Source organism: Orbicella franksi, chromosome 9, assembly GCF_964199315.1.
Source record: "Orbicella franksi chromosome 9, jaOrbFran1.1, whole genome shotgun sequence".
NCBI lineage: Eukaryota > Metazoa > Cnidaria > Anthozoa > Scleractinia > Merulinidae > Orbicella > Orbicella franksi.
This window is the reverse complement of record NC_138153.1, coordinates 17,278,298-17,292,080: the sequence shown is the minus strand read 5'-3', so window position 1 is coordinate 17,292,080 and position 13,783 is coordinate 17,278,298. Positions and strand designations below refer to the sequence as shown.

The 13,783-nt window shown below is 40.6% G+C and overlaps 2 protein-coding genes across 2 annotated transcripts; both read right to left on the bottom strand.

Annotated features, from left to right (window-relative positions):
- Nucleotides 1-2,128: 2,128 nt before the first annotated feature.
- Nucleotides 2,129-12,988, bottom strand: LOC145497738 (FHIP family protein v1g243165-like). The gene is made up of 7 exons (XM_081477579.1): nucleotides 11,281-12,988; nucleotides 9,221-9,379; nucleotides 8,448-8,534; nucleotides 7,903-8,070; nucleotides 6,318-6,397; nucleotides 5,009-5,720; nucleotides 2,129-3,702 (listed from the first exon to the last, which is right to left on the bottom strand). The coding sequence occupies exons 1-7, from the start codon at nucleotides 12,019-12,021 to the stop codon at nucleotides 3,001-3,003; spliced, it is 2,649 nt and encodes an 882-aa protein (XP_081333705.1). The 5' UTR covers nucleotides 12,022-12,988; the 3' UTR covers nucleotides 2,129-3,000.
- A 107-nt stretch (nucleotides 12,989-13,095) lies between these two features.
- On the bottom strand, nucleotides 13,096-13,740 carry LOC145497808 (uncharacterized). Its single transcript, XM_081477673.1, has one exon. The coding sequence runs from the start codon at nucleotides 13,717-13,719 to the stop codon at nucleotides 13,174-13,176; it is 546 nt and encodes a 181-aa protein (XP_081333799.1). The 5' UTR covers nucleotides 13,720-13,740; the 3' UTR covers nucleotides 13,096-13,173.
- Nucleotides 13,741-13,783: the final 43 nt, after the last annotated feature.

Here is a 13,783-nt window from a genome sequence, read left to right as displayed (position 1 = left end):
TCTTAGCGAATGATAAATGGAGAATGGCAAGTTCAGCTTCTCACAAGTGATTTTCTGCGATGATAGCGACGCAATGAGAACGGTAGAGTTTATGGAGCACAAGAGAAGAAGCAGTCACGCCCCAACACAGTGACCCTGAATTCTTGTTGTTGGACCACGGATGATTTAAGAAAGGTGTAACGTGAGCCATTTATCTCCGAAACCTACAAACCTCTCCATATCGCAGACGGGGGGGGGGGGGGGGGATATTACAGGGATCAAGAATGAGGTTTACGGCAAACGGGGAAAAAATCGCAGCTAATTTACAATATAAAATATAGGAAAAATTGTCCTATTCGCAGAAAATACAAATATTTTCACTTTAGCGCGCAAACGACTAAAGAAAGACAACAAAAGTTTGGTTTGACGTTTGCAGTTCGCCGCAAATATGTGTTAAACAAATGCGAGGGATAGATGGCTGGAGATTGGCCAATCAAGTTCTATTTTTGCATATTTATGGCCGAAACTGATGGAGTCAAGGTCCATAAACGCGAAAAATAGAACGAGGGCGATATCCAGCCACCTTGACCGAACAAGCTTGGTCAATAAAAGTTTCATTATATGGGATTCGGGGAAATTCGTATGGCGGGACACACCGCGTAATCCCGTGCCGGCGAGATATACGCCATCTTGCCCGCCCGGGTAGCCAATCACAGCGCAGGATTTGGTAATTCTTGCCCGCTCACGGAGCTCGCCATATAATAAGAGTCATTTTCAACTGCTTTGTTAACTACCTGGGGGAACAGAATTCGGCCGAGAACTGGGGTTAGGGCTCACCGTAACCTGCGATCAGATTGGAGGGAGAGGGAGGGTATGATCGCAGATTAGACTCATTATGTCCGGCACATGCCACCAAAGAACGATTGATGAAGTCCACAGACAAGGACGAAAGCTTTTAAAAATTTCAACAGGGTTTTTTCCTAGAGGTACACAGCTCAAACTCGTCAAATTGGACTATCGACTGAATTTCTCTTCATATATGAAACGGTCGGTGTTTTGTCGAAAATTCGGATTTGGTAACCGTGCCCAGAGCATTTCAGGGTGAAAACGCACCGATTTCGTACACCATTACAAACGAGATTTCAGTGCCACTCGATCGCCTGACACAACTCAACCAGCTAAAACAATTTCCCACTCCAGATACTTTGGAGAGGCTGGGCACCTGCTATATGTATTAAATGGAAGTGTTTGTTCAAACCAATCCTTGGGACAGATGTTCTTGAAACAAGTAAAACTAACGTTAAGTATTTTCGCATTACAAAGGATGTTGAGCGTCGAAGCTAACACGGCTCTTGTTCGTAATAAAGAAGTGACCGCTATTTTTTTTCTGTTTGTCACTATGAATTACCGCCAATCGTAACACTGCCCCCTCTATACAAAACCGACACCGCCGTAGCAATAAGTACAAGCTCATTTCAAATCCACGAAAACTAAGCAGGACAGCCATTCAGCCTTTAGATGTATATATTCTTTAAAATAACATCTTTTTACGACAATAAGTCAGGAGTGAATTTATTGTCGAGCGAGAGCTACACATAGCTTCTCAGTTCACGTTCGATTGGAACTGGAATTTACAAAACAGTTATATACTTAGCTCTTATTAACCGAACTGGAGGTCTGTATGGGAGAATCTTGACCGAGGTCGGGAGTAAAGACCGAACGCAGTGAGGTCTGTGCACACAACCGAGGTCAAGATTCTCACATACAGACCGACTAAGCTCGGTTGATAAGATGTTTATTTTATGGCAAACAAGAAAAAATTAATTCGTTTAATGTTAACTGGTTTGTACTAGCTGACATTTTGCTTGCGAACGGCGATGAGCTGAACTTACTTCTGCCAAAGTTTGCTCGTCCTCTTTACTTTTTTTCCTCATCAGCCTTGGCACTTCCATAATATGTATATTTTCTGGAACTAATATTTTGGAAGAAAATAGTCAATATTTTTGTATTTAGTTTGCAACTTTTTCACGGCAAAACGTAATCGGTCGAGATGTCGGTCTAGATGGGAAAATCTAGACCGCGGTCAATATCGATTTCAGCCAATCAGATTCGCGAATTCGGTAGTTCTCAGTCCTTGTGAGACACAGCCATATGATAAACTAGTATATAAACTTTAACCAATAACAAAATAACATTCTAATCGATAGCTTCTCTTTAAATATTAAAGAGAAAAACTCTGGATGGTATAAAATTTCTTTTAAACACTAATTTTGGCCCGTTATTATAAAATTTTTCTATTTTCCATCACGGTACCTATCATTGACTAAAAGAGAAAATTTTTACTTGAATTAAGCAGAGCGGTTTCAACCGAGTATCGAAATCAAAATCGATGTTATCACTTTGGCCAATCACAAAGGATGCAGACAATCCAGTAAACCAATCAAAACGCGAAGAAAATACATGGACCCGCGGCGAAGAGCGGGAAAACGCGTGCGAACGAGTTCTGATTGGATGAAAAAGTGGCGCCAGATTTTTTTGGCCAATCAACGTACGTCGTAATACAAAACCAAAGCAAGGGCGAATTAGTTTTCATACCCAAGTGAAAACCGCTCTATGGTCAACAACTATATTTATGGAACTACATATATCTCCGCAAGACAATGAGTCGCATCTCTTTCCACCGAACAACTTTCGGTGCCTTCGTCTATGAAGTTTCCGTTCCTCTTAAAGCATACATTTTTAAGCGACAAAACGATGACATTTTTGAAGGCTCAACTTTCGCTTGACTGTAGAGGAAAGAAGGGAAACCTCTGGGACTAAGGTACATTTCGGTCTTATTGATTAAAAAACACTATTTCCCAAAAAATTGTTCGAAATAGCCCAAGAATATAATATTTTCGATACTATTACGTAGACTAGTTTAATTGGGGGAATATCTTTTCTTCCAATGGCGACAAAGCATCTTGTTACTCCGTTGCTTTTCCATTGTAATATCCCTGGGGTGATACACAGCCCCAGGCGTTACAAGGTAGTGGCATGCCATTCATCTCCCGCGCCAAGCAACAAAGCATGTTCCTGGGAAATCGCGGCGAGTTCCTTCAGCCATTCTTCCAAGACCACGATACAGTAAACAGCGTTTTTCGCAGTCTTTGGGTTTTTCCTCTTAAACGTGTTCTTCGACAAAGATTTTCTGGGCGAATTCTGGGGGCTGGCGAGTTTTTTAATTGTCCCCGGTTTCGGGAAGTTCTCCGCGCTTACATCGGCGGTGCTTCCGAACTTCGGGCTTAGCGAGTTCAAACTCTCCCACGACTCACTCAGCGACAAACTTGAGCTCGTGCTCGCACTAGCGTTACTACCTCGTCTCTCTTGACTGGCTTTGACCAATTTCGGACTCATGGGAGGGTCAAGAGACTGTTTGCGCAGAATAGCACCCCCCTTGACAAAACTTTTGGGGGCAGGCCCGTCTTGAAGCAAGCGAACGCTACTCAAGAGCGAGGAATCCGTTTTTTGTCGCAGCAGCTTGTGAGCCGTGGTGGGGCTTCGCGGCTCGGAGTGTTTGGCTATTTTCTGCGGTTGTTGCACGTCTGCAACAACGCTTTGTATACTTACACGGCTCTTTTCCTCGCGGAGAATCAAGTTCTTTCTTGCTCGACGCAATAACTTGTCGAGTCCGTCGACTTGATCCAGAATGTTCTCTACCTTGATTTTCACTGAGCTCAGGATCTGAGTGAAGAATAATAAAATAAGTTAGATTCAGTGCGGAGTCCGGTGATAAATTCTATCTGAGAATAATTTTTTGACTTGAAAATCAATGCGGGTAGCTCATATGGTTAGTGCGTTAGACTGCAAGTAAAGGTCACTTTGTTGTTCACTTCTCTTGCTGACAGTGCCCACTTTACTCTCGAGAATAAACAAGTCGGAGTACTATGAGCATCCCATACAGCGACATGTCAGCAGGAATAATGCCCTGGCTTATTTAGCCTCTTTACATACATCACAGATGTTCTTTGGGCTCGTCACGTAACCTTCTTCTTTACAAACAAAGGGAAAGAAATGTGCTGGGGTTTTTTCAGAGGATGTTCGTGGAGAAGAAAGAATGTGTGACGAACCCAAAGAGCGTCTGCGAAGGAGGTTATGGCTTCTTAAGCCAGTCTCCCTCTTGCAACGTGCCCTGTGCGTAACGCAAAGCTTAAGGTCATTCATCACATTTGCATTGCGCATCCTTACTGCGCATAATTTATGGCGTCATTAGCGCGCGCTCGTGCACGCGCACATTGAAAACATGACGGATTTGCCTTGATATTGAGCTCTGTCAGTTGAAAAATGGCTCTAGCTCACCAACGAGCACGGGCACCGCAATCTTTTTTCCAGTCATTGTAATCAACTAATCATAAGCTTTGCGTGAGAAAAGACCAATCTAATTTCTATTGCTGAAAATTGAATAAATAAGAAAAATAGCAGATACACTGTGGTCTTTTCTATTTGGCAGTCGGTAACCACGTCAAGAAATTTGGTTCAAATTTTTCATCAAGGATTTAGCTTTCTGTCTGAATCAAACTTAAAATGTTTATTTGTGTCTGACACAATGTACTGACTGTAGTTTAATGCGTGTTCTTATGAGTCTGGGCTCGCAAAGATTTTACAATTACTGGGAATGCGTTTTTATCATAAGCATTAAATAATGCCAAAATGGGGCATTTTCAACGCCTCACTGCTCCTTAATGAGCATGGGCACCCCCCTTTTTTATTTCAAAATTGAAGTTATCATATGACAAATATTCAGTGGACAAAGTTTGAACAAAAATCTATTGTCACTTTTATTTCAGAGGAATTACCTTAAGTTCATAAGAATGTAATTCTAAGCAAAAAAAAATGATAAAATCAACCTCAATGGGACAGTTCGTTTTTTAAAAAAAACAACAACTTTCAGGTTTCTTTTCTCAGTAAGCGTAACAACATAGAGAAGAATGTGAAACACCAACAGGAAACATTTCAATCAAAACAAACAACTGAGACACAGGTTACTTACCTGAAACAACGAGCGTACTCCTGGCTTAAGAACCATGTTATAATTGAGAAGGAAGGAACGTAGAAGCGGTTGAGGATACAACGCCAGCCTCGACACTACCCCGGTCAGAATCAAGTTCACATAAAAAGAGTTCTGCGGCATTCGCTCGATTTTTTGAAACAGCGTCACTAAAAACGGTCCTAAATCAGGTTTACTCTGCTTCTGTTCATACTCCGTCGCTGATTTGGATCGCTTTACCGGAGCGCGACCATCCTCTGGCCCAAGGGATCTCCGGTTGGGAATGTCGCCATTGGTAACGGGTGCTGACAAGTTGGAGAGCGACCGTTCACGTTCTACCGAGGAGGGGTCCGGTGGGACTGGGTTTTGTCCGTCGTAGGGAGCGGACCAACACGTGCACTTCATCTGGCAAGCTTTTAATAAGCCACGCGCGTCCGCGAGGTACTCCATGTAATCCGCACAGACGTCGGCATAAAGATCGCTCAGGAGCGGTGACCGATAAAACACCAACTCGCTGGATGTCTGCAGGTCAATCTTCATTGGGGTGTTGGCGCTAGCGTTTAAATTCTCGGTGGAAGAGGAAAGCGAAGAGGATTCACTGGAGCAGCAAGCGGGAATAAGCGACAGAAATTTGAAAGCGCTTTTGCTGTAAAGATCCACCTCCTTGATAGTTCTCTTCTGGCTGCTTAGAATATGATTACAAGGAAGGAGGTATCTGTGGATTTGATTGATGGCATGGGGTCAAGGAAAGAAAGCTAGACATTCTATACACTCTAGTTAATTCAGATACAAGAAAAAGTCATGGTATTGCACTTGTGCAGTCAACACTTTTGTTAAAGATTGTTCATTTATAACTCTCTCTATCAAAATCACTTTAAGAATTTGCCAAATTTTACAGCCACTTGCCCCTCTCCTAGGGAGTAGTTGGCCCATAAACAAATGAACTTTCTTTCGTTTGAGGACGGAATTTTGCATGTTTGCTATTTTCTGTGTATTCCTTGAACACCAGTTTCTTACACTTCCTAACTACGAACTATAACTTGCTTTGCTTTGTTTCTCTTTTTCAACTTTTGTTTTTCGTTTTAGCCTTATTTAGAACGAAATATTTTTCATTCGGACGAATTTGGTGATGGAGAACAAAAGGTACAATTGTCAATATTAAAATTAATTTGAGACAAGTTTAATGGTTGAGGTTAAAAAGGGAAGGCATTTGACATGTGCTGCAATTGCTTTTTTGTTACTCAGGAAAAGTGTGATGATAAGATTTCAATAAAATGGCATGCTACATTTCCTAGTCCTGTAAATAACTCACTTGAGCACCAAGCTATACAAGATGTCCTCACAATTCAGATCCAGAAGAGTGTAAAACAAACCCAGTGACACAACAGCAAGCTAAAACAGCAATACAAAAAGGAGACATCATAAGATCAAACATAATAAGGGCTGGTTTTCACTAGCGATGCATTGGGAACTAACAAAAAGCACAGAGCGATGTGATCTAGTGAACATCAACAGCAATGGAGTCAGAATCAGGATACCGATTCCAGGGGTATAGCGACAATGTAAGCGCATACACGTGTACATGCACACCTCTGGAATAAAATATTTCTTGACGACACCGAACATCGGGCAATAAACCTTTAGTTAATTTTTGCATGTCTTTGGTTTACCAAATTTATTTTGATCAAAAGTTTATGGGCAAAAAGTATCTTTAATTATTGAATTGGCTTGTTTGTCAGTCTCCAGTCTATCCTGTTAAATCTGCTATCAATAATCAATTGTCATCATTAAGGTTCACATCTAAACAACGTGATTTACTAAATACTCAACGATTTCCATCTTTTGATTTATAAGACTATTCTCTGGAAAACATGGGGAATGATATTTCTGAGGCCCTTAGAATATAAGTTTCCTGAGAGTGGCATACCCCCCCCCCCCCATTCCTTCCAGGAGCTTCACCTTTTGGCATGCGATTAACCTTCTCTTTGGTGCATACTCCATGAAAAATGCATGCTAAGAACATGAATTCTGCTCTAAGTTGTTGGAGTTAGCATTGGAAATTTATAGCATTGTGATTGGTTGGTCATTCCACGTCTGCTTCCAACTCTGACAGTCTAGTTTTCATTGGATGACAAGTGACAGAGTGGCAGAAGAAAATGGAAACATTCTTGTTTTTTGACTCTGATTTCATCAACCTTGTAACTCAGCTTACAACTTTGATTTTTGATTTTCACTAGGTCATAAGTGCTCTCACAACTCCGACTCCAGCTCCATTGCTAGTGAAAACCAGCCTTAAATGTACTACAACTTACACAGCAAGTGGTACAACAAGTGTCTCTCAACACAGCATAACAGTTTCTTTAAAAATCAACAACAGACAACAATTTTAGGGTGGCAAAAGAAAAGATTCTCAGTAAAAGCAGTTCCCATATTTGAACTCATCTTGTAAGAAACAACTCAAGAATAGGAGCCTGGGGTTACCCAACCTGAGTCCCTGACCAACATCTGCCCCAGACTTGTCCTAGTACGTAGCATTATTATATGGGTAGCTCCATGAGCAGGCAAGATGAACCAAATGCTTTGTTGCAATACGCTACCCAAGCAGGAAAGATGGTGCTATCTTGCCTGCTCCAGATTACCTGCTGTGCCCCGCAAGAAAGTCATATAATAAATCTTTTATTGACCAAGCTTGTTCTGTCAAGATGGCTAGATATTGGCCTCATTCTGTTTTTTTGCAAGTTTATGGACCTCACTTCTGTCTTTAAACACACAGAAAAAGAACTTGGCCAATATCCAGCCATCTTTACCTCACACTTGGTTAATAACCCATACTTCATTCACAACCTTTGAACCAAAACATTAACAATTTGAACCACACCGTTTCCCAGACTACTTACCTGTGATTCATGTGAGATTCTTGACACAAGCAAGTCCAGAATGGGAGTGCCATCTGATCGCTCCACCATAATGAACTCCAGAAACACTTTCATCAAGTTAGCATCAGTAATGCTGCGTAGGAAAAGATCCAGGTAGGACGTGGCAGCAATTAAGGCTTCAGTGGAGCTCTGCACAGAAGAAAAATAAAGTCACATTCTGATAGATAATGAAAGATGGTATATATTTTAAGTTCAGTGATTGAATAAAATTAATGACAAAAAAATGTTCATACATGTATGTATGTCAAGAGCATAGGAAAGAGAAAAATTTGAGCCACCAACAGGAGTCAAACCCATGACCTCTAGGTTACTAGTTGGGTGTTCAACTAATGCTTATTTCTGTGTTCCATTGCTTTTTTGGCAACATTTCCCGAAGAGTGAAAAACAAATTGACATTTTCTTTTTCAGCAATGAAAAACCAAAACTGAACTGCAAATGTTTTTCTTTTTCATTTTCTGATTTCCAAAAATAAAAATGACTGAACCAGAGATCTGCACATTACCTACCTGACTTAGTGATGATGCCATAACTGACACAAGAAATCCGTGATAGATAAGATCCAGCAGCTTGAACTGAACTTGAGGATGGGCAATCTGAATTATGATGAAGTGGAGTGTAACACTGACCGAGTTAAAATACAGTTACATGTAAATTCATTGCTAACTGACGAGCTTGGGAAAGATGCCTACAGAGTGGCGGAGCTGAGCGAGATATGAGCCTCAAGCAGAACACGCAGGTATCCAGCTAAAGGGAGGGAGGTGAGGGAGCAAAAGCATATTGCAAGCAGGAATGACACTCAAAGCAAACTGTATGTTCTTACACAGCCAGTAAGTAAAACATCCAAGCCCTACAAAACTCAATATATGAAACCCAATAGGGCAAGGTCGCCTACATCAAACAGCAGCTTATAAGCCCTTCATTTATAAGCTCCCACCCCCCAGTTATAGGCCAATCAACTTATTGGTAAACAAATTATTACTTCCGGTTATAAATGCCCACTCCCCCCCCCCCCCCCCCCCAAGATATAAGCCCATCCAAAAACCCTAAGGGAGTTGTATAAGCCCACAGCTTTTAAGCAGCAGTTTACAGTAATAAGTTTGAAATAAGCTTAAGTAAGTTAATTCTTTTACTTCAAGGAAGAGAATCTCTGGGAGAATGTAGATTTTAACCCTTTCCAAAGGAGGGCGTATCCCTATTTCCCACTTTCAAGCGATTGCAGCAACTTCTACAAATCGCCCACTGTTTCTGAATTTCTGGATCCCATGACAGAGTTACGTACCTGAACAACATTGTTACAGAACTCCAGTGATGTCAGAAAGGACACCAGTTCAGGAAATGTTGCCCAGAGTCCCCTCTCCAAGGAATACCAGTCCTCTGATGGTATATCCAGAGAGGTTGGCAGATCAGAATACAACGCACTTAGTCCTGTTGCCAACACCTGAAATGTTACAAAATGGGAACAATATACATTAGCAACACTGCAGATTTCAACCAGTTGAAATCTTAAAGCTGATCCTCCCATGTGGAAAAGTTTTAATATTTAGTTCTTATTAACTGAGCTGGATGTCTGTATGGGAGAATCTTGACCGAGGTCGTGAGTACAGACCGAACGCAGTGAGGTCTGTACACAAGACCAAGGTCAAGATTCTTCCATACAGACCGACTTAGCTCGGTTAATAAGATGTTTATTATATGGCAAAGAAGAAAACTTTAATTCGTTTAATGTACCTGGTTTGCTAACATTTTGCTTGCGAACGGCGATGAGCTTAACTTAAACGTGCCGAAATTTGCTCATCCCCTTCACTTTTTTTTTTTGTCATCAGGCTTTTTGGCACTTCCATAAATGATTGAGAAGAAAATAAAAGGAAATGGGGAACATTTTTGTATTTTAGTTTGCTACTTTTTCAACGTAAAATGAAACCGGTCTAGATGTCAGTCTAGATGGGAAAATGTAGACCGTGGTCAATATCGATTTCAGCCAATCAAATTCGTGAATTTGGTAGTTCCCAGTCCTTGTGAGACACAGCCATATAATAACAGGCATTATAAAAGAACTGAGATACTACACACGTACTTATTGGTTGATAGGTGTGTCTAGATGAGAGTATGCAAACACGGTTGTAACATTTTAGATTCGTGCATATTCTTGAGAAATATTCTATAAAAGCAATGACTAGAGTGGTTAGATAAGGCTCTGTCATGTTGACAGAAACTCATCTAAACACTTGGGGGGTTGGGAGAATATTTCTCAGAAGTTACCTGACTGCATCTCGGGTTTGCATATCACTGTCTCAAATTCTCTGAAACCTTGCTGTGTCTAGATGAGGCTATGTAAACATGGAAAAAGTGCTCTAATGTTTAAACAGTGGATGGAATCACAGCCATTGGGTGTGCACAGTCCTGATCAAAACCACGGCAGTTGCTTGTTCAGGAAATGCAGCCCAGATACAATATTTGTATATTTGAATGACAAAAAATTGTCGTAAGGCTATCTCAAGCTGGATTTTAATGCAAAATGAAAATGTCAGTCAGGTGAATCTAACTGCTCTTGCTACACTGTCACCAAATAGTATTCATAAAAGCCCTTGATAGGCAAAACATGAATAAGAGTTTTCTTTTTCTATAAACTACTTGAGAGACAAGATAAAAGAACCACAAAAAATCCACTCTATGGTTCACCTTCCAGCTACACGACACTTCTCTCATTTATTTTGGCACTTCTTTCATTTATTTTTACCAGCTGTCAACGCCACTATGACTCAATAGTAGTAAATTCAAATTCGATGTTAAATCCAAAAATTTGCATACATCGCGATTGGGGGCATCAAAAATTGCCAAGAATTTCAAATGTACAGACTTAACAGTGAGGAACGAATTCGAGATGAAATTACTCGGCAAACACGACACCATGACCTCAAGAAACGTCAACAAAAAAAATATAAAAGATCACGATCAAATAATAAAACATTCAATGCTCCTTCCAAGTTGCAACCTTGCATCGACTCCCTGCTGACTGTAGGGAGTATTAGTTACTAGACAACCTGAATTTTCTGCATGAAATATAGTCTTTGTTTCAGTGAACAACGTCTGGAAGTAATTGTAACCAAATATGAAAGGGAAAGACTACATTTAGCTTGAACAAATTCTTTAAAACCGAAATGTAAACCATCTGAAGGCCAAGTCAATAAAAATAAACAAAGCTGACATGGTCAAAACGATAATAATGTCGCGCCAAAGTTTGAAAGATATCTACCGTGACATAAGGATTACAGCAGCTGAAAACATTTCATTATATTACAATACCTATAAACGATGTGGTAAAACAAAAATATTACTTACGGGACAAAAGTCTGTCTCTTCGGCGATGTACGTGCCCAGTCTAGTGTCGACAGATGAAAGTGCCATGCATAGCAACATTGCATCGCGAGCCCAGATTCCCACATTTCCCTCTCGGTGGACAAAAGGAATGAGCAGTGAAAACACTGATAGTTTGGCAATCTGGGTGTGATGATGATTATCCAAGAAGAACAGATCTAGCAGGGCAATATCCCGGTTCACACTCACGCAAAGGCCTTTCAGGACAGCCACGAAATGTTCCTCCATATCTGAAGAGATGCTGTTGACGCAGGAGTGCAAAAGATAAAGCAAAGGTTTCCAAACTTGCTCGTAAATAAGCAAAGGCGCTCTGCCTTTTTCTATGAGGTTCCTAAATAACCTAAGCTGTTCCCTCTTCATGTCTTTGACGTAAGTTTTGTTCGACGCGCTCCAGGTGAAGACCCTTTGAAAAACATGTTCGTCCAGAACGTATTGTAAACACGGTCCCGGATCGCCGTCCTTTTCGTCGACTAAAACAGAAACAATTTCATTTAAATAAGACACTAAAATATTGCATCGCTCATGGTGTCCAATAGTTTTCTCGTCCAGAGCTATTATGGCCTTTGCGTTATTCCAATGTACGTCAACTAGTCTCAGGTCATCTGAGGCCCCTTCCACAAAACCATCGTCTAACTGCTTCTTGTCAGCGTCTGAGCTCGGTGATTGAAGAGGGGACAAAGACGCAAGTTTCTTTAGTAAGCTCATGACAAAATGGTAGTTCCAAAAGCCCCATAAGGTACTTGTTCACCGGGACAACTGTTACTACTCATGTAAGCATCATCCGCCTTCCGCCATCTTGAATTCAACACGGTGCACGACAATCGACAGGTTGATTGACAACAACGCAATTGTAAGCCAATCACACGCGATGCAGTGTATGCAAAGTCCGTTTCATCAGCATGGACCTTTCTGTAAATTTCTTCAAGCTGGTATTTACTTCCCACAGGGAAATAGTTTTACAGCAGCTAATTTTGGTCATTTTTTTGCGGATATGAAATTATTTGACTTACGACTTCACTGCTGTAAAACAACAAAAAGGTCTATTTCTGGCAAATTACGTAATACAAAACACAAAACTGTCGCTGTTTTGTTTTTTCCCATGATTTTCAAAATGATATCAAAATTGAATCGGCCGGCAGGGAAAACCAGAGTTTTAAGTCTCGATTTCAGTGAAGAAGGACTTGGAGGATAAGAGAGCATCAATTTCTTCTTCACCCCCTCTACGACTGAGGGGATAATCGTACGTTGCCCAATCGGAAATCCTAATTTTACAGTAACGAGCACAACAAACGCAAAGTATCTTAGCTAGTATTCCTTCCAACCGCAGAAACAGAGCAATTTTAACATGAAAATGAGCCCAGCTACAGTAGGTAGTTCAGCACAAAAACGAACGTTTCCGAACGTTTTCAAGGACAACAGAATCAATTGCTGTAAGTTCCTGAGAGGGGGGAGACTCTGAATCAGTAGATAACCTTGCACCAGACCTAGAGACTTCCCGCCAGGTTTTGTGCCTCAACAGACAACAGGCCATGATCATTCGTGATTTGCTAAATTTGTCTGACTTCTTGATTCTTTGACGGTGCCAGAGAATATTGCAAGGAGAATTTAGTAACAAAGGAAGATGAGGAACAGGACCGCGGTCTTGATTTACAATAACGTAGAAAATAAAAATATTTCTACCTTCTACCTATAATCATTGTTCTTAGCTTTTAAAATCAAGCCAAAACAGAAGGAAATTTTTTCGATTTTAATTTTAATTTTATTGTCAAAAATAGAAAAATAAAAAAAAACAATTCTTTCATATTGGAGAAACAGGTACAAGTTTAGTATTTCAAAAATAAGACTCAAGAACCTTCATTATTCTGCTAGATTTCTCTTGAGTGACACAAGTTTGTTTTTCAAGACTTCTATATCTGTTATGAGCGTAGAATATTTACTATCGTCCAATGACTCAGCCGAACTTTCTCTCGTGGGACAATTTTTTTCATCTTCAAGTTCGTGCGAGGTACCCTCGTCTACTTCTATCACTGATATGTCGTTGGAGCTTTCCCCAGAACAGCAATGTCTTTGTTTGTTCAAATCAAGTTCTTGTTCTGCGTCCGTTTTCAGTACATCTCGTAGTTTGAACATCAGGGTCTTGATTTCCTCGAGGTCTCCACCAACAGTTTTGAAAGTGTCTTGTAACAACGTCAACTGACTGTACATGGTAAATTCATTTTCCACGTGGTTGTGGCCAGCAGATTCGTCGCTAATTTCTTCCATTTCTTGGGGTAAGGAATCAAAGCTTAGCTCTCCACTTTTATAAAGGTTATCTTCCAAAGTAAGACCGCTCCCTGACGACTGGTCAAAATCATGTTGCTCCCACATTTCTTCCGAAGCAGATTCGTGATCAAGTGACATCATAATATCTGGAATTCTTCCACAGGTTTTTAAACGGCTTATTTTTCTCTTTATAATTCACAAATGC